Raw genomic sequence first — 25,925 nt, forward strand, 5'->3', positions numbered from 1 at the left:
ACTGTCATTTTCTCCAAATGAAATCGTTAAGTGGTTATTTACGTGCAATAAAGTAATAAGAACACCCCTTCTCACATGCAGAAAGAGTAACTCTTCCTGACCAAAGAAACAACATTTGATAATATTCAAAATAAGACTCACAAGTTCTGTGATTTAAACATATATAACTTTCAATTTTTCTACCTCTGTGATGTGGCAGAAACAACAAAATCCAAAGAATAATTTTAAGAAAATTGAGGGCTTTATAATCTAATAGAAAATTTATTCTCTAGGACAAAAAAAGTTTCTTCAATAACCCACTGAAAGAAAAAAAGAGAGAGAGAAAATGAAATCTTTATGTTAGAGACTTGAGGCGTATCAACCAATGAAATGGATGGGCTTTATTTAGATCTTGATTTCAAATAGCTTTTTTTTTCCTTAAAAGGGGGGGGAGATAATCACAAAAATTTGAACGACTACACATTTAATACTAAATAATTTTATTGTTAATTTTTTAGGTGTGAAAATGACATTGTGGTTATGCTTTAAAAAGAATTCTTATCTTTTTGAGGGACATTCTCAAATATCTATGAATGGAATAATATGACACCTTGAATTTGCTCCAAAATAACCCAGGAGAAGGTGAAGGGAATACAGGAAACTGTGGTTTCATCTGCTGAAGCCAGGTGATATATTCTCGCTCTACTTTTAAGTTTGTAATTTTCCATAAGAAAAAGTAAAAAAAAAGCAAAAGGCAGAGAGAATGATAAAAATAAAATCTTTTAAAAACCTTAACAGTTTTTGAAGGGCTGTATGTAAAACTCTAAATTAATATAATCTAAAGTTTGCCTTGCAAACTGGATACAAAAAACAACAGAGGCACCCCGATCTTTTCTGGTAATTTTAATCAGCTATTTTAACCTGTTTGTATAAGGGATACAACACACATAAAAGCACATGTATTACTAACATAAAGGCAGGGGAGGCAACATTTAAAACCCCAATGCCTCCATCCTGCCCATCTGACGTCTCAAAGTGAGGAACCTTTGAAAGCAGGCAATCACCTATTTGGTTTTTTTTTGGGGGGGGGGGTGAGGAAGATTGGCTCTGACCTAACATCTGTTGCCAATCTTCCTTCTTTTGCTTGGGGAAGACTGTCCCTGAGCTAACATCCGTGCCAATCTTCCTCTATTTTGTACCTGAGATGCCACCACGGCACGGCTTGATGAGCTGTGTGTAGGTCCCTGCCTGAGATCCGAACCTGTGAACCCTGGGCCGCTGAAGCAGAGCGCGTGAACTCAACCACTACATCACCGGGCCAGCCCCTCACCTATTTGCTTTTAATCCAGACGCCCCCTCTGACCTTCCAGACTAGCTTGTGAAAGTCTTAGTTGGAGGCCCGTAACCAAGATCAGCAGCCATGGATCCGTCCAGCAAACTTTTTACTTCAATGGGTGTATGTATGAAGGTTTAGAAATAAGTTCTCTTTTTCTCCCCAGTAGTATAAAACTCCCATTTAAAAAAAAAAAAATCTGAAACATAGGTGTAATGGAATGGTAGTAGAGACTGTACAGATTATCATACATGTCTGAAATATGGGGTATTTGGGGGCCAAACATTTATTATTAGCCTAGATAAGAGGAAAAAAATCTGTATGCTAAATCACAATCTTCCAGTATCACATGGAAGACAAGTAGTATTTAACATGTCTCCAAGAAATTGCCTCACATACCAAAATCCACTGACTCCTGGGCCACTGAGTGATGATCCCAAAGAATCCTGCTCACATGGTGGCTGAGGCTTATCCTAATAAATGCCCGACTTCTGCGCATATACAAAAGTTCTAAAACATCCTGTGACAATAGTTTTACTTTAGTAGTGAATGGTGAAAGTTCGTGCTAATAATGAGAAGCTGTCTAAACAAACAAAAGGTCTTTACCTCCTCCCTCAGTGCATACTGTTCAATGAGCTTCTTCAGCTTCTCTCCCAGTTCAATGTTTTCCTGGCGGAGTTTGGCGTTGTGTATGTCATGTTGTTCCAGCTGTGCTTGGATTTCATTCAAAGTAATTTGGAAGTGTGCAGTTGCTTCTTTACGTCTTTCTTCCTCCTCTCGTGCCTGCTGCATATTTTCTTCCTTATCATCCAAAATAATTTCTGTTAATGGCACAGACCTATAGATAAGACGCTCACAAAAGAAGCTGGTGCTATATGGGTTCATTTATTGCTGCCCCAAAGTGTTGCTTCTGAACTATAATTCCTTCCCTTTATCTATGACCAGAAGGCTCTCATTTAAAAGCAAGCAGCTTTTCCTAAACAGATAAGAGTACTCGGAGAGATACAAACTGCCCTGCTCTAAAATAAGTGCTAGGTGACCATTTAAAATTCACTATCTTGAAAGCTAAGCAAGGAGCTTCTCCACACAGCCAGCTCTCTCCACACAGTGTTCCCAAATACCCTCTTTGTTGGTTATGCAGGGGAGCATCTTCAATCAGCCTGAAGAGATAGATCCCTTCTTGCAGCTTACTTTCTGGGTCACACTTTCTACTCCCTAGAGGGCAAGGGACAAAAGGAATCTCTATCTTAAAAAGCTTACTTCCAACGCTTGCTAGGATACAAGTGCTAAAAGATCTTTACATGTCTAAATAGTCATCAGTCCAATTAAAATGGTGATTTACTATGGGGAAAAGATACCACCTACTTTAATTAATATCTAAATCCAAGGGTTCAAAAGCAAAGAAAAAAACTAATGGCTCCTGGAACAGGTGAAGATCCATTTCCGGAGTGCTCCTATATTCTAGGGCCTTGGGGCTTTGCTATGGTGGGGGAGTCTGACAAGAGACTCCGCTCAGTTGGAATCATACTGAAACAGTATATGAGGACAGGCCTGCCCCATGACTCTCCTCTTTTTCCTTCTTCCTCTGTTGGTACCAATTAATCTCTCTGGGTACCTGTGCCCTCTTCCTTTATAATCAGCAAGGTGTAAGTGCTATTCTAAAAGTACGTAGCAACCGGGTTGTTGGGGTGGGGCAACGGCAGTCTGACAATGCGGCCGACTCACAACCCTGGAGGAGCTCAGCGCGCAGTTTCCCTTCCCACACTCATTCTGCCCCAAGTCTGTTCCTACTCACTTCTTATTTCATGTCAGCTTCTCATACATGGTAATTAACCACATCAGTGCTCAGCAGAAAATTGGCAACTTTGAGTTTCCTAAGGCACGGCTCCAAGCAGGAGAGCTGTGGTCTAAACATCCACCTCATCTAGATTACCCACGACCAAGTGTGAGGCACGTTAAGAAGCATCAGGTCAGGCAAGCAAAATAGAAAGCAAGGTGGCATCTCTGTTTCCAAGTAGAGACAAGGATTTATTGCAAATAGGTACACAGTGATTATAAAATAAGCTGTCAGTTCCTCCTGAAAAGAGAAAATGAACCAACTGACCTTTAACGTCTTATTGTGACGCTGAAGCTCCCTACAAAGAGACTCTAGTTTGCTTCTTGCCAAGATAGCCTTGCTGTGTTCACTCTGCAAGTGAACTTTCTCCTTCACGATCTGGGCCTGTTTCTTCTGCAGAATCTTCATTTGCTTCTGAACATTCCTGCTCTCCTCCAGCTAAAATTAACAAGGAAGGATTACAGGAAGAGCTGCGGAACACATTTTAAAAACCAAATATTGCAGTATAATTGGTAAATTATTTCATGCCATGCTACTCTGCCAACTTTCTCTTTTCCACTTGTGACAGGAAAGTAAGCAAATAATTTAGGGTACGAAAAAAAGTCTTAATCTCAATTTTCTGATTTAAAAAACCTGATGTTTTTGGAAAACGTGTGTGTGTGTGTGTGAGGAAGACTGGCCCTGAGCTATCGTCTGTTACCAATCTTCCTCTTTTTGGTTGAGGAAGATTGTCGCTGAGCTAACATCTGTACCGATCTTCCTCTATTTTTATATGGGACACCGCTACAGTGTTGGCTTAATGAGCGGTGCTAGGTCTGCGCCTGGGATCCGAACCCGCGAACCTCGGGCCACAAAAGCGGAGCACGCAAACTTAACCACTATGCCACTGAGCCGGCCCTCAGAAAACTTTTTAGGACTCAACACCATCAAGTTTTACTTTTCTGAAAAACACGCATGGGCTACTTTATTGAAACAGTCCTCCGATTTAGAACTTAACAAACAGCACGCAGGATTCCTTGTGAGAGGGGAATCACTCCAATTTTAGTTTTGAAGTAAATGAGTTTATTTCAAGGTTAAATCAATACTAACAGATAAGATGGCAGCCCTAATGACCTTTTACTTGAAGGAGGAAATGATGCTGAGTCACAATTTTAAGAGCAAGAGTGACACCTTGTGGCCTATTAAAACATGCCAAGCATCTTAGAGGCAATATGTTTACAGCTATGAAAAACACTTTGACAGAAACTCCGGCCAGAAACATAATTTGGTTTTTGTATAATCCTTGTGTAAAGTAATCCTACTATGGCCTGTGGGCTGCAGCACGGTTCAAAGAGGCTGCCAGCTCTGCGCACAGTCTGTAACTCCACGGAGGGCTGAACTCACCCTGCCCTCCCAACTCAGGGGACCACGATCCTGAATCCTGGGTTGACCCCTGAATCCTGGGTTGACAACTCCTTTGCTCTCTTTATTTTATGTTATCTGTGTGCGGTCCTAAAAGAAATCGTTTTGGTTTTAGGTGTTTCGACTTTATTGTGGCTAGTGCAACTAAGGAACTGAATTTTTTATTTTCTTTAAATTAATTTAAGCTTAAGTCGCCACATGTGGCTAAGGGCTAGTGTTTGGACAGTGCAGCTGTGGATTATATTGCTAGGACTCATCTAGATTGTTTGCATGTAGCTATAGATCAGGGGACAGCAAACTTTTTTCTGTAAAGGGCCAGAAAGTAAACATTTTGGGCTTTGCCGGCCACATACGGTGTCTGTTGCATTTTCTTCTTGTTCTAAACAACGCTTTAAAAATATAAAACCATTCTTAGCTTGTGAGCAGTACAAAAACAGGCCTCGCTGGATTTGGCCCACAGGTTGTATAATATTCTACTTTTTAAAAAATATACAAGACACAACACACTTTACTGATCCACTCTTTTGTCAATGGGCATCTGGGTTGTTTCCAGGTTTTATAACCCACAAAGATGTGAACATTCTCCTGTGTTTCCTGGTATACACCTGCAAGAATTTCTCTTGGGTACAAACCTAGAAGTGGGGTTGCTAGGCAATGATTTCTAAATGTTCTATTTCACATGACAATGCCAAACTGTTTTCCAGAGTGGCTGGCAAATTTATTCTCCCATTAGCAATTTATAAGAGATCATGTAGATGCACATCCTCTCCAAAACTAAGCATGACGAGAACCTTTAATTTACGCCACAACAATGGGCATAAAATAGCATCTCACTGTAGTCCTTCCTGATCTGCATTTCCCTGATCACTAATCTCTCTGTATGTTTATGTACCTTTATGTTAAGATATCTCTTTATCTTTGTTTTTCCACGTCTATGAAATGCTCCTATGTGTCTCTTACCCAGCTTTCCACTGGGCTATATGTCATTTTTGTATTCACTTGTAGGTGTTCCTTCAATAGTCTCGATAGTAAATCTTCTGTTGGCTATATTTGTTGGAAATATGTTCTCCCCAGTTTGTAACGTGTCTTCTCACTTTCTTTTAAAGTGCTTCGATGAACAGAAAGTCTTAATCTCTATATAGCCAATTTTTGCAATCTTTTCTCTGATAGTGCTTTTTGTGAGGTAAGAAATCCTTAACCCAAGTTTGGAAAAATACTCACCTATTAATATATCTAAAAAAATCTAAATAATGCTTAAATTTTTAAAACTTAATTTTTCACATTTAACTCCTTAATCCACCAGGAATTGATCATTGTGTATGGTGTGTAAGGATCTAATTTCATTTTTTTCCATAAGGATATCCACTTTTTAAGTCCCATTAATTTCATGAGGATGGCAATTCTCCCCCAAATGCATCTATAGATTCCATGAAATGCTCTTCAAAATCCCCAAATGGTGTTTTTTCCCATGCAACTAATAAGTTGAATCTAAAATTTTATAGAGAGTAAAGAGCCAAGAACAGCCAAGATACTGCTGAGGAAAAACGCAGTAAGGAGAATACACCTACCCAACCAGATATCAAGATCGATCATTACGCTGTAATAGCCTACACAAACTGGGGAAGGAAGCGGGAAGAACAGCACTATAACGTACTTAAGGCTCATGTCACAGGCCTGATGGTGTTCACACTTAGAAAGTGAAATGTAACAATTTCCTGGACCCATGTTATCTGGTGACTGTGGCAGCCACAGGGTCTCCCTGATAGACAGTCCTGATTACAGTGTGGTGTACTACTCCACCTGCTCTACAGGACTCTCTGTGTCAGTGCCACAAGCACCAGTGATGTCAGAAGATGCTGTCACAAAAAGGGCAGAGGACAGTAATGGCAAAAGGGAAGTTTTCTGAATAATCCTCGGGAAGAGGCTACTCCCTTGATGGTCTCACTGCTACATAACCTATATACCCTACCTTTTAAAAGAAATGAGTGTTGTTTCAAGAAATAAAGCTTTAGAACATTTTCTGAAAACAGTACACATTTTGTCCTTCATATGTCCAGCACAAATCTAAATCAAAGAGAGGTTACTCCCTAGGCAAGTCTTCAATGTGTCACACCCTAAAAATGAATGTAGTGATTACTACTGGTGCTTAAAAATAACCATACCCATTTACACACACACAAAAAAAAAGCCAGACAAAACACCCTAGACCCTGCTACTTAAAGTGTGATCCAAGAACTGACAGCATCATCATCATCACCTGGGAGCTTCTTAAAATGCAGCTCTCGGGCCCCAACACGGACCCAGTGAATCAGAAGATGCCTTTTAACAAAAGTCCCAATGATCTCTGAGAGCCTGAGACGGACTGCCCCAGGCAACTATTTGCCCTTTCTTCTCCAAATCCATCCATGGCCGGCTGCTGCTGTCACACACTGGATCATGTGGCTAACCCTCTACACTGCCTTTTTTCTGTCTTTTACTCTCTTCTCCATTTTTTTCTTTTTCCCTTTTTTGTTCTTATCTTCTTTCTCCACCACTTCTCACATGATTCTCCTCATGGGGATGGAACCAATAGAAACTGTCTTCCACAGCCAATGGAAGCGTTCCTTTCTCGAAGCTAGCAATCTGACCACACTGTGTTTTCTGTCATCTGTACATTTGTTCTAGGCCATCTGCATTGAGGCACAGGGTTTCCTGCTGCTGCTGCTGCTGCTGCCTGCCAGCTATGTGGAGGTATGCACAGACCCCTTTATAAACTAAAGGAAATTAATTGTAATTATTTGAGAAATAAAGAAACAGAATTCATTTTTAGAGCTGGTATTGAGAAAAAGCAGTGTTTATGATATGGAATAACTGCTTTAACAACAGATGAAAATGCATAAAAATTGTCAATGATAATTCACTTAAGTATTTCACAAAAGGCATTAATTTCAGCATTTCTATTAGAAGCACTCACTCTATAAGTTTCCCACAACCCTTACTTCAAAAGATTCCATGACTTTCCCATTCTTCAACTCAAAAAGGATGGGAGTGTTTCCATGTTGAGACTGCTTTTGTAATTTTGAAAAAAGAATTAATGTTACTTGAAATAACATAGGCCTAGAACAAATGAGGTCAATTTCTTTGGAAGATGGAAAAAGGAAAACCTGGCACATAGTAGATGCTAAATAAGTATTTTCCTGAGACACAGTATTGTTTTGGTAGACTATTTCATCTAACTCACAATTTCAATCACAATGCTTAGAGCCTTTAGCTCTAGAATCCCCTGGGGAAAAGTTAAATCCAGGAACTACTACACCCCACCTGACCGGCATCAGAAGCAGCACAACACAGGAATAAAGAGGCCAACTCAGAGATACTCTAAGAAGAGTTTTAGAAAAACTTTGCCGTATCTGTGCACTATAATGTTCTGTATCATCTCATAAAATGAAGGCATACAAGCACAAAAAGCCCAAGAAATAATATTCTCTTCAATTTTGGAATAAAATATAATTTTACATTTAAAGCTACATCAAAATCATATTTTAAAAAGCTTATCAAGCACATATACATTTTGCTATATTTTATATGGACCTCACTCCCTTGATTTAATACTCACAAGATCAGCATACTTCTTACAGAGAGCTGCCAGCTTCTCCTCTGGAGTTGAAAGGGTATTTAGGGCTTGCATCAATAATAAAACTTCTTTTCCTGATGATTAACAAGATAAGAAATAAGTCCCCGAAGAAGAATGAGATCAAATCTAACCTGTGAATTCTACATAATACTTCCTATGTTCTGACATCCAGAGTAAAATAATTTATGCCTAGAACTAGAAATAAGAGATTTACCAGCTAAATTAAGAAAGCTATTTCTAAGTTCTGGATTAGCAGGCATCTCTCCCTCCCCACCCCCACTCCAAATTTCTTCACCCACTAACACTGGCTAGCTATGTGTAAGAAAAACTCTTGTGGAAGGCTTAAAAATTCCCTTGCTTAATCATTGATGTCCAAGTTAAGGCAAAGGGCAAGTTACAAAGGGCAGAATATTTTTAAAAGCTTCCTCCTAACCAAGTACAAATATAGAAGCAAGTTCAAAGGGAATTTCAGTTGGTACTCTCTGCCTATCTAAGATGCACATATTACTTGTGACACATATCTTTTCCTATGAGCAATTTAAATAACTTCTGATGATTTAGTAAGCATATTCTGTGTGTTAACCAAGTTTAGTATAAATAAAAGGATGTCAAGATAGCTCTTCCCTTGGGGAAAAGAGCTTAACAACCGTATTTTAAGGACTTAGGAGGGTGAAGCAAGTGGCTGAGATAGGAGGGTACACATGGTGTTTCAAACTAAGTAATAATGTTTTATTTCTTAAGCTGGGTGATAGGTACCATTTTTATTTTTTTAAATGTTCGCTCTTATATGTAAGATATTTCATGAAAAATATATATTAAAATGACTTTGGTATAAAATAGAATACTTTTCTATCCACATAAAATTTTAGTAACAAAACTGTCTCTCATTCAGCCCAAAGCCAATAAGAACTTTAAAAGAGACGATTAAACACGATTATTGAATATATTTAGAAATAACTGTTAATGTAACCTGCAATTTTCATGAAGATTTTTAAACTCACACTCCATCTGGGTTTTTTTGAGATATAATTCACATACCATAAAATTCACCCTTTTAAAGTATACAATTGAGTATATTCACAAAGTTATGCAACCATCACCACTGTCTAATTTCAGAACATTTTCATCACCCCAGAAAGAAACCCTATACCCATTAGCAGTCATTCCCCCACTGCTCCCTCCTCCAGGCCCTTGGCAAAAACTACCCTTTCGGCCTCCATGGATTTGCCAATTCTGGACATTTCACACAAAATGGAATCATATAATATGTGGCCTTTTGTGTCTAGTTTCTCTCACTTAGCACAATGTTTTCGAGGTTTACCCATGTAGGGTCTATCAATACTTCATCCCTTTTTGTGGCTGAATAATACTCCACTGTACAGATGTACCATATTTTGTTTATCCATTCATCAGCTGACAGACAACTGTGCTATTGACTTTTTGGCAATTATAAATAATGCTGCCACAAACACTTGTGTACACGGTTTCATGTGGACGTGTTTTCAATCCTCTTGGGTACGTACCTGGAGGTAGAATTGCCTGGTCACACAGGAATGTTGTATGTGACTTTTTAAGACTCCACTGCTTTTACATATATAATTGGAGCTGCTGATTTTGAAGAAATTTGTCTTATTTGTAAGAAATTAAAATTTATTTTTGTATTTCTATAATTTTAAAGTTTTACAAGTTAGCAGAAAATGGATTTAATAAGCAGGATAATTCTAACTTAGCATACGGGAAACCTATACAAATCAAACTGTTAATCTTAGGCATAATAAGTATAAAAAACCTAGGGGCAACATTTCAGGCTAAAATAAAAGGGGATTTCAGATTTCATAATGAGATTTTTAACACATCACATTCTTAGTCCTAAATCTCAACCACAGCAGGAGATATCCTTGAAAGCCAGTCTTAACCCACTTTCTGAACTACAAATAACATTATGTAGTCTCTAAAGTTTTTTAAGTTTTTAAATAAAGTGATCAAATATAGTTTTCACAGTAAATTTTGGTGAGACTATATTAAAGATGCAAACAAGGCAAGTCGAATACTATTTCCATCAAGTTGACCCCAAATTTTTTCAAGAAAGCCAATTCTTGATTAGTTTGAGAGAAACAACTTCCTATTCTGCTATCTTCACCTCCTGCTTACATAAGTGCAGCAGACAGGTAGGCTGACCCCACTGAAGACAAGAGATGCCTTAGGTAAACAACATCCACCTCACCACTGGCCGTGTTCCTAATCACCTGTGCTGCAGAAAACGGAAGTAAAATGAGCAGCATGTGGAAACGTCCAACCACGGAGCAGAGAGGATTACCTAAGGTTTTGTCTTTGTTCCTGTTGCACTCTGAATCTTGCTGACCATCAGGGGGATCTGTTCGAGCTTCTCGCCCAGGAATTTCCTCTCTTAACTCTTGTGTGCAGCATGCTGGGCTCACCAAACTCCTGTTCTTTGTTATAAAGTCACTGCCTTCATCTTCCAATGAATGCTTGTTACGTGTGCCACCACAATTTGAGTCTTGACGTTGAAGAATATCATTTGACTGAGAATTACACAACATATCCGCTTTCACCCCTAGCCCGCACATTCCAGCTTCTTCCATTGTGCCAATCACAAACTAGAGGGAAGGGAGGAGAAAAAGATGGAAAAGGGGGTTAAATCAAATGTAATCTATGTTTACAACCAATGGCACAACATAGGTTGACAGTTTTTTTCTTTCTTAGCGGTTTGTAAAATTGGTGTAAATATGTTAAGTTTCACCGAAAGATGACCTAACTGTAAAGTATAAGAAACTTAAAGTTAAAACAAATCACGCAACTAAGCGGTGCCAAAGGAAGCAAGAAACGCCATTTAGTTCTAAATCTAAACTTATTTCCCTATAAAAATTCACCACTTAAAATAATTAGCATCTTAAAAGATGTGAAATTATCCCAAATTAACAAACATTACTTATTCTGGTCTTATCTTCAAGGAGATGGTACAGGAGAAATGGCTCACTAGCCACCCAGCAAAAACCCATGCTCCTCCATTATCCTGTGGAGCTGGCACTGTTGGACATGTGCTCAGCCTGGGACTACATTTCCCAGCCCCTTACACCTAGGTGGGACTCCCACATGAGGTTCCCACAAAAGGAATGTGAACTGAAGTGATGATGGTCCCCTCTGCAACAAGCCTTTTATTCTTAGAAGCACATTCTTTCTCCACGATCTCTTCCCCAATCTGGCTGAATGCAGAGGTCTCCGAGACCCTAAGAGACGGCAGAGCTACAGGACGAAAGCAGCCTGGGTCCCTAAATCCCACATGCATACAAGGAAAGCCACGGTTCTCACAAAGAACACCCACGCTGGACTATTAGATGAGCAAGAAAATAAAGTGCTCTCACATTAAGCCACAGAAATTTTGAGAATAATGTTTTAAGCAGCTATCTCTGCCCTAACAAATACAGATAGTAGGCATGGGAGAAATGGTTTTATTCTAGTATTTTATTCTCAAATCAGTAGTTTTACCCTACTCTCTCGTCTGTCATATTGTTAACCTCATTTATTTATGGTTTTTCCCCCCTTGTTAACACTACTTAGTCACATGATGTGGCACAAATTCAAATTCTGTACACTTCCTGTCTGTATGAAAGAGGGCCTATTCCTTTTTTGAATAATACAATTGAGGGGTGAGGTGTCTAATAATGCTTTCTTATCGCAAGCAGAGAAAAGCTACTTTCCAAAATCAGTAGGAGAGCAGAGATTATTTCAAATTACAATAGTATTCAGCTGAACTAAACATAAAGTGTTAGTTCAACATGAGTTGAACTAAACATAAAGTGTCAAAGTAGCAGGGAGGGAGAGGTTAAGGGGAACTAAATCCTTTCTTTTTTTCTTTTTGAGGGAGATTAGCCCTGAGCTAACTACTGCCAGTCCTCCTCTTTTTGCTGAGGAAGACTGGCCCTGAGTTAACAGCCATGCCCATCTTCTTGTACTTTATATGTGGGACACCTACCACAGCATGGCTTTGCCATGTGGTGCCATGTCCGTACCCGGGATCCGAAACGGCGAACCCCGGGCCGCCAAAGTGGAACGTGCGAACTTAACCGCTGCGCCACTGGGCTGGCCCCAATCCCTATCTTTTATAGTCTAATGTCGATAAATCAAGTACCGTGCTTTTGGAAGAACAAATTGGTACAGCCACTTTAAAAACCTCTGGCAATATGGATACCTTCCAACCCAGTTAATTCTACTCCTAGGATTTTACCCAAGTATGTACCTATGTGCAGCCAAAGGCCAAGAATGTTTAAAGCAGTACTATTTCTAATTGCCCCAAAATGGAATCAACCCAAATTTCTAATAACAGAAGAATGAACACATTGTAGTCTGCTCATATACCACTCAGCAATGAGAATGAACTACTGCTAGATGCGGCAACACACGAGTCCCATAGGCAGAATGTTGTAAGGAAAGTGCCAGAAGAATACATACTGTAGGAAACCACGTATATATAAAGTTCAAAAACAGGCAAAGCTCAAAATGAGGGCAAGGGGATTCAGAGGTACAAACTTCCGGTTATAAAATAAATAAGTCGCCGGAATGTCACATCCACCATAGGGAATAGTCAATAAGACTGCAATAACTTTGCATGGTGACAGATGGCTACTAGACTTGTGGTGGTGATCATTTCATAATGTATATAAATGTAGAATCACCATGTTGCACACCTGAAATTAATATAATATTGTATGTCAACTATACTTTAGTAAAAAAATTTAAACACCAGGCAAAGCTAATCGATGATACCGGAAATCAAGAAAGTGGTTACTGTTGGGGATAGGGCCTTCTGGGATGCTTGGTAATATTCTATTTCTTGATCTAGATGGGGTAACATAGATGCTCACTTTTTGAAAATTCACTAAGCCTAAACATTTATGATTTGTATACTTTTCTGAATGTATGCTTTACTTCAATAAGGTTTTATTTTAAAAGTTGCAATTTACACATTATTCAATTATGAAGAACCAAAACAGAAGTATTTCCCTCTGGGGAGAGAGAATAGAGATAGGCTGCTTTTCATGATACTTTTAAAATAATGTGCATGCAATACTTTCATTTCTTAAAAAAATTAATGCAGTAAGGGGAAATGGGCTATTTTCAGAGTTATGGTTTGATGCCACATTCTAAGGCTAATTCAGATTTTTTTAAAAAAAGTAATACCGAAAGACTCTTAAATTCTTTCAAAAAATTTTAAAAGTGCACTTCCATGTGTAATGCACATTCCATAGAGCAGCGCTTCTCAAGTGGAGTCCATAAGCATTAAGTTTACAAAATTCATGATGAAGTTTTAGGAAACGTCTTTTGTTAAATTTCATTACTGCAGAAACATCCTGAAGTCACTAATATGCCTAAATAACATACTACAGAAGTATTAATATCAAACCAAATGCAAAGTGACCATTTTAACACTACATTATACATATAACTGCTAGTTCCACCTCTACTTTGTATCAAATATTAAAATGCCATATCCTAGCTGGGCACATGGATAATGTTAACAGAGACCCTTTTACACAAAAGCAATACAGGAAAAAAATGAGTACTATTAATATCATCTTCCCAAATTTTTAAAAAATCATTTTTAAACCTATTCCCTGAAAACCATTAGTATAAAAATAGGGCTACAAAATCACAATGTTGGCTTTAAGTACTAATGAAAGTCCATTAAAATATAATTAAAACGGAAGATTGCTTATCTCTAACACATAACAGAATTTCTCAGAAGCGAATAATAAAATATTATTTCACATAATACCAGAAAACGTGGTGTCAAGCCACATCAAAAATATAACGAGCAAGCAATTTGTTGGAAGAAGGGGGAGCATAAATAATTCTCATCAAGAAAAACCTGAGGCCTCTCTTAAGACCAATTTCAATAAGAAATCTACCTGAGGAATAGAAGTGGCTAATTTCTAGTTTCTCCATTCTATTAGTCATTTTTTGGTAACAGCTTTAATTGAGATAGTAACTCACATACCATACAATTCACCAATTTAAAGTGTACAATTCACTTGTTTTTAGTGTATTCACGGAGTTGTGCAACCATCACCACAATCAATTTCAGAACACTTTCGTCACCTCATAAAGAAACCCAGTACTCTTTAGCTATAAACCCCTAATTCTCTCATTACCCCCAGCCCTAGGCAACTAATGTACTTTCTGCTTCTATAGATGTGGTTATCTGGACATTTCATATAAACAGAATCACACCATATGTGACCTTTTGTGTTTGGCTTCTTTCACATAGCATAATGCAAAGTTCATCCATGTTGGGAGTATGTATCAGTACTTCGTTTCTTTTTATTGCCAAATAATATTACATGGTATGGACATACCACATTTTATTGATCCATTCATCAGTTGACGGACATCTGGATTATTGCCAACTTTTGGCTATTACAAATAATCCTGTTATGATCATTCATGTACGAGTCTTTGTGGGGACAAATGTTTACATTTCTCCAGAATATATACCTAGGAGCAGAACTGCTGGGTCATATGGTCACTCTATGTTTAAACTTTTGAGGAAATGCTACACTTTTTCTAGGTGAACGCACCTTTTTACATTCCCACCAGCAGTGTATGAGGGTTCTAATTTCTCCATATCCTCATCAACATTTGTTACTGTCTGTCCTTTTGATTATAGCCATCTTACTTGGTGTGAAGGTGTCTCATCTAAGGATCAGTGATGAGAATCCTTTCAGGTGCTTATTGGCCATCTGCATACCTCCTTTGGAGAACTGTTTATTCAGATCTTTGCCCATTTTTTAATTAGGCTATTTGTTATTTTATTAAGTTGCAAGAGTTCTACCTAAACTAGATACAAGTCGCTTATCAGACATATGATTTGCCAGTATTTTCTCCTATTACTGTTCTTCATTCTCTCCATTTTAGACAAAAGGTCCAATATATTCACCTATTTCAAAATGTCATAGGAGATTTAATTAAAAGTACTCTGGGCTTTCACATTAAAGGCATATAGGTCAATTAAAACTATCATTGACAGAAAAAAGACAGTTTAAAGACTTGAGAAAGCCAAAACGTTCACCTCAAAATAATAGTGGTGGCACTCAACATAAACCAGGATGTTAATCTGTATAGGGCATAATCATCACATCCCATGTTGTCCTTCTAATTTTATTTCATCATTCTCTATTTTTAGTTAATACTTATTTTTTCTTTCCAGACACTCCTTTCACCTCTAAACTCCTGTCACATATATTATATTATCACCTATTTGGTATGTATATCCTCCTAGATAGCAACAGCTTACGCATAAAAAGTACTCAAATGACAATCGATGGAGAACACACGGGGCCAAAATGGCTGCTGAAAACAAGCTATGGGAAGTACCTAAGCATTACTACACAAGTTAGAGAAAAACACCACTAGTATTATTTTATCGTTAGAAGCAAGACAGTGTTACATTTCCCTTATCTCCTGTGCAACTAATCTGATTTATTTTTCACATTTGCTAATGAAAAACTTCTGCTGACTCCACAAAATCTTTTTCTTTATGAATGAGCCAGTCCTAGTTGGGCTTGATTCAAACCCTAGTCTACAAATACTCTTGAAATAGCAGTGCCAATTTTTCTACTATAAGGACTATTCCTTCAAGAACCTACTTGAGGTTCTGCACTGGGCTATTTGATACGGAGCAAATTCTTAGGCCAACAACTTTATTTAAATTGTAAATGATTTCTTGGCCCTCATCTCCTTAAGCAGAGAATTCTATATCATATGGCCAATACAACTTCCTACTCCGCCCTCTCCAATACCCATTCTGGATGCCTTTTCTTGAGTACAACCTCTTGTATAAACAATAGTAGCAGCAGCAAACACTTATACAGCAAATACTACATCCAGGCACTACTATAAGCACTTTCCTATATTAACTAATTTAATCCTCACAATAATGTCACAAGATAGGTACTATTATTATCTCTATTTTACAGATGAGCAAACTGTGGCATTGTGAAGTTAACTATCTTGCCTAAGAGGTCACAGTTAGTAAATTGCAGGGCAAAGATTTGAACCCTGGCAGTCTAGCTTCCATGTCCACGCTCTTAACCACAATGATACACTGCTTCAGGACTACCCTTTGTCTACCATACAAACATCCTTGTCTTGGTCCAGCCATCTTACAGAAGTCTATTTACCAATGGGACAGATGCTCCCAAAATAGTATGTATAAAAGCAAATCACAAAACAGCATGCACCATGTATTTTATACCCACAATGTATGTATGTATATATACACACTCATACAATAGAAAGTATTGGGAGGGGAAATACATCTAGATACTAATAATGATTATTTTTAAATGGTGTACTCATAGGTGGTGTTTCTTTTTGCTTCACTATATTTTCTAGTTTTAGTACAGTGAACTTTTATTACTCCTGGAATTAAAAAAAAGTCAAAAAGAAAACTACTTGCACTAATAAGAGAACAGTGGAAGCATCACAGGACATATGTAAATTTTATTAAAAATTCTAGGCAGTCATGGATAAAAATTAATCGTTTACTTAACACAAATGGATAGTCAAATGAAATAACGTTAAGACTACAACCCAACAAAAATGGGCAAACGAGGGGCCAACCCCGTGGCCGACTGGTTAAGTTTGTGCGCTCCGCTTTGGCAGCCCAGGGTTTCGCCTGTTTGAATCCTGGGCGCGGACACGGCACCGCTCATCAAGCCATGCTGAGGCGACATCCCACATGCCACAACTAGAAGGACCCATGACTAAAAATACACAACTATGTACCGGGGGGCTTTGGGGAGAAAAATGAAATCTTTAAAAAAAAATGGACAAACAATATGAAGAACTCACAGAAAAGGAAATACAAATGGTTCATAAACATACACTTAACTTTACTCACAAAAAGAGAAATGCAATTTAAACAGATACCATTTTTCACATCAAAAACATTGACCACACAGTGTGGGAGAGGGTGTGGTGTGCTCTCAAGCATTCCTGGTTGGGGATAAATTGGTTTAACCACTAAGGAGTCTAATTCAGGGTGGGGACTGTCTGGGAAGGAGCACGAGGGGACACTCTGGGGTGATGAGAATGCTCTATATCTTGATGGAGGTTTGGGTTACAGAGCTGCATGCATTTGTTAAAACTCAGCAAGTACACGCTTAACACGGCTTCGTGGCTGAAGAGACAGACGGACAGCCATGTGAAAAAGCAAGGATAGTAAACTGTCAATGGTAGAACCTAGGTGATGGCCATATGGATGGTCAGTATCAAATTCTTCCAACTTTACTGTGTGTTTGAAAATTTTCATAATAAAATGTTGGAAAAAATCATCATGCCACATATGCTTCAACCCAATAAATTCATTTCTGATTAATTTTTCCTTCAGATAAACCAGTACACATGTGAAATAATATACAGAGGATATTTATACAGTATTATTTATAGTAATAAAAAATCAAAATTACATAATTGATTAATGTCAATTAATAATAAACTGGAGAGTGGGGCCAGCCCCAGGGCTGAATGGTTAAGTTCAAGCACTCCACTTCAGCGGCCCAGGGTTTCACCGGTTCGAATCCTGGGTGCAGACATGGCGCCACTCATCAGGCCATGCTTAGGCGGCATCCCGCATGCCACAACTAGAAGGACCCTCAACTAGAATATGCAACTATATACCGGGGGGCTTTGGGGGAAAAAGGAACAATAAAACCTTTAAAAAATAATAATAATAATAGACTGGAAAAATTGTGGTATAGCCTTAAAATGGAGTCCTATAGAGGTAGTTGTATAATTACTGATCTGTAAGTTAGGTTGAAAACAGAAAAAGAAAAATCCCCTATAGTATGTACCATATGCCACAATTTGGGGTGTGGTGTGGGGGGGCTGTATAAGTTTATGAGCAGTAAACATATATAATAATCTCTGGAACGATACAAAGAAATGTATTAATGGAGGGAAACTGGGTGAATGGGGACAGGAGAGGAAGGACACTGGGCTTTGACAGCATGCCTGTATTTACCTTGCGATTAGGGATCATGAGTTACCCTCATAACAGTTTGCTGTTTTTTTCAAATATTAAGATGAATGGAGTTCTCTAATAGACTACTTGTCATTATTAGGAAAAACAAGAGGAGGAAATGTTTATTTAAATTCCAATCTCAAATGAAAATGAAACCAACAATAAGTAGTTTTAAGATGAATTTCTATCTGAACCTGCCCCTGAAGAAAATCATATTAAAAAAAGCTATCATAGGGGCCAGCCCGGTGGTGTAGTGGTTAAGTTCACGTACTCCTCTTCGGCAGCCTGGGGTTCACAGGTTTGGATCCCGGGTGTGGACCTACAAACCACTCATCAAGCCATGCCGTGGTGGCATCCCACATGTAAAGGAGTGGAAGACTGGCACAGATCGTAGCTCAGTGACAATCTTTCTCAAGCAAAAAGAAAAAGCTATCACATTCTCATTTTATCAGTCTATGGTCATGATCAGCACGTGTCGCTTGAAAGACACTAGAGAGAGGGTCATTTGGCCACAACAGTGTTTACTAGAGCCTTAAGCCCCACCAATCCTCCACCCCAGCCACTCCCCTCCTGTTAAAGGATACATTTCTCAATCTTCCTTCCACTGTCAATACTTGGAGCTAAGATGACTCCTTAATTGAAGAAGAGATGCTTTCAAAATGGACAGCCACCAGTTTATCGTCAATCAATTGTAGGAGCAAGGAATAACTATTATACAATTTTTGCAAACAAACATGAATACTCTGTATTCATATACTACTTGTAATAGCTTTTTGGATCAATACATTTGAAACTGAGATCACATGGGAATTAAAAGCCTAAAGAAAAAAATTAAGTTTCTTTCCCTTCCACTCTGAATAAAGAGAACAATAATTTTAAAGTTTAAAACTTTCACTTGTGCTCTTTCAAATATTGTTGAAGCTAAAGAACCATATTTCTTTGGCTAAGTTTGTTTAAAGAGCTTAAATGTTTTTAGTAATGGTTGTTCTTTTACTAAGACTGGTCTAAATAAAAAACAAAAAAGCCAACACCCACATTCACTTCCTAATTATTTCAACTACCATCTGCTTAAATGAGCTTGAATGCCTTCAACCAGCGCCAGGCATGCGCAGAGAGCAGAAATCACTCATCCTTGCCATTGAGGGCTAGGGTGGCCCTTCAGAGGCAGCAGGCAGGAAAGGTGCACATTTATGCATTTTCCCGGGGAGATCCTTAGCTTGCCTCGGATTCCTAAAGAGTCTTGGAGAAACTTACCAAGTAGGTAAAGGGAACCTTCAGAACCTACAAGCCTCGCTACCCCATTTAACCTTCCCCACCCCACCAGGAGCTGAGTCTTACTGTTCCCAGATAAGGAAAAGGAGACTTAGTGAGGTGAAGTATCTTGCCCAAGATCATATTCAAGTCAGTAAAAGGGGACGGCAAAATCCAAAACCAGGTCTGTCAAACTCAAGAGCCTATGTTCTCTCCATTACACCATTCCTCTCACTACGTACATCAGCCTTGGAAAATCAAAGTTCAAAGTCAAACCGATCTCTCATGCAGTTACAAAATAAGTCTAAGAAATTAAATGTCTAAAAATACATAGCATGCTATATATACTAGTATGAATTCAGGAAAACACTGGGAAAGAGCTGTAGAATTTTTAGCAGTGATAACTCCGGAATTTAGGGAGGTGAGACAGGACTAATTTGGGGTTAGGGATGCCTTTATAAACAATTTTAACTGCTTATTTAAGGCCCTGAGGTTTTTTTTTTTTTTTTTTTAACTTTTTGTGTCTTAGGATAAACTATCTCTAAAAATCTGTTCAACTCTATGTTTCTAATAATTTACCCTAAGAGTTGTCAACTACCAAACAGGAATGTGAGGACAAGAGTGCATGCATGCCTGGGCCAGTGGGGACCAGCAAAGGTGGAAAGGCCCGGGGAAAGACTGAAAGACACCGAAGACACGCTGGCTCTCTCAGGACATCAGCTAGCGGCCTTATTTGGTTTTTTAAATATGAACTTCTCTCCTAAATGTTTCCAGTATTTTGAGGGGCCTTTACATTTCCAAACACAAATTTTACAAACCTATTATAAAAATTACATTATCATGTGCTTTTTTATTATTATTTTTAAATAGGTAGATGGAATTGGAAGGTTTATGTGTTTTTTAAATTAGAAAAGTGATAATCAATTTACTGTATAAATTTTTCTCACTGTACTGATTTCTTTGTCTACTATCAGCTTTATAAAGGGATCCAGACGAGTTTCACATATTCCATTTTGTTTTTAGGAACATGAACTTCTTTTAGTCTAGAACAGTCTCACCATTTAAAAAAAATACATGTTTATATTACACTGACACTTTCAAGTGATCACGCCAGTTTTCTGTGGACTTTTCCACATTTTGGATTTGTCTGATTGTTTTTAAAACCTTGATTAGATTCAGGGTAAACATCCTTGGTGAGTTCCTGCATAGGTGAGATGTTGTATTCTACATATTACATTGCATGAGGAACCAGGATACACATAATGTTAGAGCCCCCACTATCACTGATGCTAGGACTGATCACCTGGTTAAGGTAGTTACTGCCAAATCATTGCCTTGTAAACACAGTCCTCCTCCCACCAAAAAAAGTGCTAGTGGGGCCGACCCCATGACCAAGTGGTTAAAAGTTCCGTGTACTCTGCTTCAGCGGCCTGGGTTTGCAGGTTTGGATCCCAGGCGTGGACCTACTCCACTCACCAGCCATGCTGTGGTGGCATCCCACATACAAAATAGAGGAGGATTGGCACAGATGTTAGCTCAGGGACAATCTTCTTGAAGCAAAAAAAAAAAAAAAGAGGAAGACTGACAACAGATGCTAGCTCAGGGTGAACCTTCCTCACCAAAAGAAAACTAGTAATCCACACAAAGATAGTTTGACATCTTACCCATTTCCTATTTTTCAATAATCCTTTATTTAATGGCCTTAACATTCCCTGATGATTCTTGATTCTGTAATTACATTATTCATATAATACAAAACACAGCCTTAGCATCAGAAAGTTGTAGTTGTGCTCACCAGCGTGTTACTAGTTGCATGACTTTGAGTGAGTCACAAAGCGTTCCAGGACTAATTTTCTATTTGTATACGATACTGATGAAATTACTCACCTCAGGGATGCTGGTAAAACATGATATATATATGCAAGAGACTCTCATACTGTCCTGCTGGGAATGTAAAGGAAAGACCCTCTGAATACAGTTTGGGAGTATCTACTAAAACCGAATATATTCACATCCTAGAACCCTGCAATTAAACTCCTAGTGTATAGTCATCAGAAATGTATACATATTCACAATAACATAGATATAAGAGTATTTATAATAGCACTCTTTATGATGGTCAGAAACCGGAAATTAACCAGATGCTCATGAACTGCAGAATCAATCAATCATAATATAGTCACTAATGGGAGATTATATAATTACAGAAATGACCTGCATAAAATTTTACCAAAAGCTCACAATTAAAGAAAAAAGGACAAACACAAAAGAATACATACTGTGTGATCCCTCTTATATAAATTTTTTTTTCCCTCTTATATAAATTTTAAGAACAGTGAAGATTTACCTGTGGTGTCAGGAGGCTACCCTTCGAGAAGCAGTGACTAGAAGGGGATACGAGGTACACTTCTGAATTAGAAAGAGAGTGATGTTTAGGGTTACTCTCTGCTTCTCGACTGAGAGCTTTTAAAAAGTGAATCACAGGGGCCAGCCTGGTGGTGTGGTGTAGTGGTTAAGTTCGCACACTCCACTTTGGTGGCCTGGGGTTCACAGGTTAGGATCCCAGGTGTGGACCTATACACTGCTCGCTCATCAAGCCATGTTGTGGTGGCATCCCACATACAAAACAGAGGAAGACTGGCATGGATGTTAGCTCAGGGACTATCTTCCTCAAGCAAAAAGAGGAAGGTTGGCAACGGGTGTTAGGTCAGGGCCAATCTTCCTCACTCAAAAAAAAAAAAAAAGTGAATCACAGCTCTGTTTCACTTTTTAAAAATTAATCAAGCTCTACAAACACTACTTTTTTGTATTTATGTTGTACTTTTAAAAAGTGTTAAAAACTTTACGTAAAACATCTGATAGTGTTTGACACATAGGAGATGCTTGATAAATGTTTGTTCCTTCTCCACTTTCTTATAAGTAATGAAGCCATAGGAATGACAATCTTTGGCCAAAGCTCCATCACTTTTTAGAAACACAGTTGGTTTCATTTTCCTGTGCTTTTGTGTTTAAAAAACAAAATGTAATTTATTGATATACTCTATTCCAGTAACACTGTCTATGGATAAATCTTGTGAGCAACGTTAAGAGTACAGAACACTCACTTTGCAACTTAGAAATGACATTTCACAGTCCCAGGAGAAGCACATAGAGACCATTCTTGTAACTATCCACTAGAAATGAGATATCTGGCCTGAAGCAGATTGGTTTTGAAATTCTTTGTGATGCTGCACTATCAAATTTTAATAAATATGTTGTGTTCTCAACTTAAAAAAATAAAAATAAATTAGAAAAGTGACTTTAGGTTTATACAAGCCACTTAAAACAGTTTATGTACTAAGGATATTTTAATCTTTCAAAGAATTACTTTGGATAGCAAAGTTTTCCACACAGCTAATACTTTAGCAATCATTCATCTCAAAAGTCGGTTTTAACCGTTTTGAACTAAAGTCTTTAAAATATGTATTACATAACTCGATGCCTCCTTAAATAGTAGTCTGTTTTACTATGTTAGAACAAAGGAATGAAATGAAAGGGTTTTTATTTTTGACAGATAAAATGATACATTACTGTACACTAGTATATAATTAGATTCTGGTGTATGTGTCTCTACAATATGCCTATATTCTTTAAGACAATAAATTCTTAATATCTCAAAATATAAACTCCCAAAGGTGAGATCTTATTTTCATTTCAGGCATGAAATACTTGTCTGAGGCTTCCTAATTATATAGCACCGTCTTCAAAAACAGACCACACAACCCATATATGGAAATTTACTACATTAAAAATGGTGTCATTTCAAATTAGTAAAGGAAATAAACGATTTGAGATATCGCCCAAGCCATATGGGGGAGGGGGAGTCATATCCTATCTCCAGATGTACCAAGACTGAAACATGAAAAATGAAAACCACAAAGAATTAGAACAAGTCCTAAGTAAAATTCTTTCATAACTTTGGCATGGGAAAAGACCTTTCTAAGGAAATAAAAAAATTCAGAAGATATTTTATTTTTTAAAGGAGAGGAAAATCAATTTACCAAATAACAATGGAAAGCTTCCAACTAGTCAAGATTTGTTAGGGCTTCAAATGAGTCAGAGATCCAGTTTTCAAGGGTTTGTGAACAAGCAGATCACAGAGAACTAAAAATGCCCAGCATACAAAAAACACATTCAACCTCATTCATAATTAAAGAAATACAAATAAAAATGCAAATCAAAGCAAGGCACCATCTTTTACACACCAGATTCAAAAGGATGATTTGAAAAAGCAAAACAAACCTTGGTATGGGCAAACAGGTCCCTCAGGACACAGTCCTGGGCTGTCTAAATTGGCAGAGTCCTACCGGTTTTGTAGAGGTATTCAGCACTATCTACCAATATCTGAATGCACATTCACTTTCACCCAGTGAATTCCACCACTAGTTTATTCCACAGCTAGCCTTACTCAAGGGAAAAAGCTATTCAGCAAACCACTTCTTGTTACCATGCAAAATCACCTATATGTCTACCAATAAGGAACAGGTTAAATAAATAACGGTCATCCACACAAGGTAAAACTATGCAGCTATTCAAAAGAATAAGGTAGATCCATGTCAATATGGACAGATGTCCAAGGTATAATTAAGCAGTGAAAAAGAAACATCTGGTGCAGGATGAATATGCCAGTATAAATTTAAAAACGTATTCATATATAAGCCAGTATACGGATAAATTTTTCTGTAAGGTATCCCCCAAATTGTTCATCATGATTACCTCTAGAGTGTGGACCTAGAAGTTGGAAATGAAGGAAGGCTTATTTTTTCATTTTATACTTTTTGGTTCTATTTTCATTTTTTTATTATGTGAATGGAGTATTTTCATTTTTTAAAAAAGACCTTGGAAGTTGATTAGTTAATTTAATTTTAATCAAGTTAATTTTGGGTTAATATCACAGAATTATATGTGTTCATTATGCCACTGCTACCCCAAGCTCAGAGTATGAAGATCGCAGGAGTCTGTATCACATTCCACATCATCTCTTTCCTTCACCCTGGCTCTATGGACTTCTGGGTCTGTCCCCCCACATCTTTACACTCATGTCTTCTAGCGGATTATAACAGAAGTAGGATCTACTAAGTGTGAACTTTTGTAGCAGTTCTCATTTATTTTCTTCTTAAAACAATTCTGAAAATCGAAGTATCTCATTTAAACTTGGCCCCAATTTACAACTATGGCTAGGACATCTGACAAATCACTTTACCAGTTTTCAAAAAAAAGGTTCAATCGTGGATAATTATTCTCAAATGGAATCAGATGGTCACTATCTAAGCCAACTGTTTGAGATATATGGAATATACAAAAGACAGTTAACACAGTGCATATAAGGTTAAGTTCTGAGTGAAGGGAGGAAGGAAAAAAATTAACATTTACTAATTGCTATGTGCTCGACATTTTAAGCACATTATTTCCTTTAGCCTTAAGATTCTAAGACAGTGAGAATATTACTCCATTATATAGATAAACTAAGGAGCAAAGTAGCAAGTGCGAGGGGGGAAAAGGCTATTACTTGAGACCTACATTTATTATGCCTGGTATGGAGGTAATGTTTCTATGGCGGATTGTCCTAAAGAATCACATTTAAAGTTAAGAATCATGATGAATACTCAAATAGCCACTGACGGATGAACGGATAAACAAAATGTGGTACATACATACACACACTGCAATATTATTCGGACATAAAAAGGGAGGAAATTCTGACACATGCTATAATGTGAAGATATGTTAATTGAAAGTCAGACACAAAAGGACAAACATTGTATGATTCCCCTTATATGAAATACCTAGAGTAGTGAAATTCACAGACAAAGAAAATAGAACGGTGGCTACCAGGGGTTGGGGGCAGGAAGAATGGAGTACAGAGTTTCAGTGTGGGAAGATGAAAAAGTTCTGGAGATGTATGGTGGTGATGGTTGAACAACACTGTTAATGTACTTAATGCCACTCAACTTTACACCTAAAAATGGTTAAAATGGTAATTTTTTTTTTTTTTGAGGAAGATTAGCCCTGAGCTAACTGCTGCCAATTCTCCTCTTTTTGCTGAGGAAAACTGGCCCTGAGCTAACATCCGTGCCCATCTTCCTCTACTTTCTATGTGGGACGCCTACCACAGCATGGCTTGCCAACCGTTGCCATGTCCACACCCGGGATCTGAACCAGCGAACCCCGGGCAGCCGAAGCGGAACGTGCGCACTTAACCGCTGTGCTACCGGGCCAGCCCCTGTTATTTATATTGTATCTCACACACATTAAAAAAAAAAGAATCATGATGAAAAATTTTGGTTTAGACTGTTCTTCAAGCCTTTAGCAACTAAAACCTAACTTTATACCAGTCATCAGGAATTAACTGTAAAAATATTCTGGTTGGTAGGATTACTGAATTTCTCCATTAGCATTAAAGCAGTTGAGTCAATAATAATTGGGATGC

General features: G+C 37.9%; 1 protein-coding gene across 3 annotated transcripts in view; it reads right to left on the minus strand.

Moving 5' to 3' along the window:
* The window catches only part of TXLNG (taxilin gamma), a 49,667-nt gene that overhangs the window by 13,420 nt on the left and 10,322 nt on the right, over positions 1-25,925 (minus strand). For all 3 annotated transcript variants that reach the window (XM_046674186.1, XM_046674185.1, XM_046674184.1), the window contains exons 2-5: positions 10,481-10,781; positions 8,146-8,237; positions 3,417-3,587; positions 1,919-2,113 (exon numbers count right to left, since the gene is read on the minus strand). In XM_046674186.1, coding sequence (XP_046530142.1) covers positions 1,919-2,113; positions 3,417-3,587; positions 8,146-8,237; positions 10,481-10,781 — 759 coding nt within the window. The remainder of the gene's footprint in view (positions 1-1,918; positions 2,114-3,416; positions 3,588-8,145; positions 8,238-10,480; positions 10,782-25,925) is intronic.

Source organism: Equus quagga, chromosome 10, assembly GCF_021613505.1.
Source record: "Equus quagga isolate Etosha38 chromosome 10, UCLA_HA_Equagga_1.0, whole genome shotgun sequence".
Classification (NCBI taxonomy): Eukaryota; Metazoa; Chordata; class Mammalia; order Perissodactyla; family Equidae; genus Equus; species Equus quagga.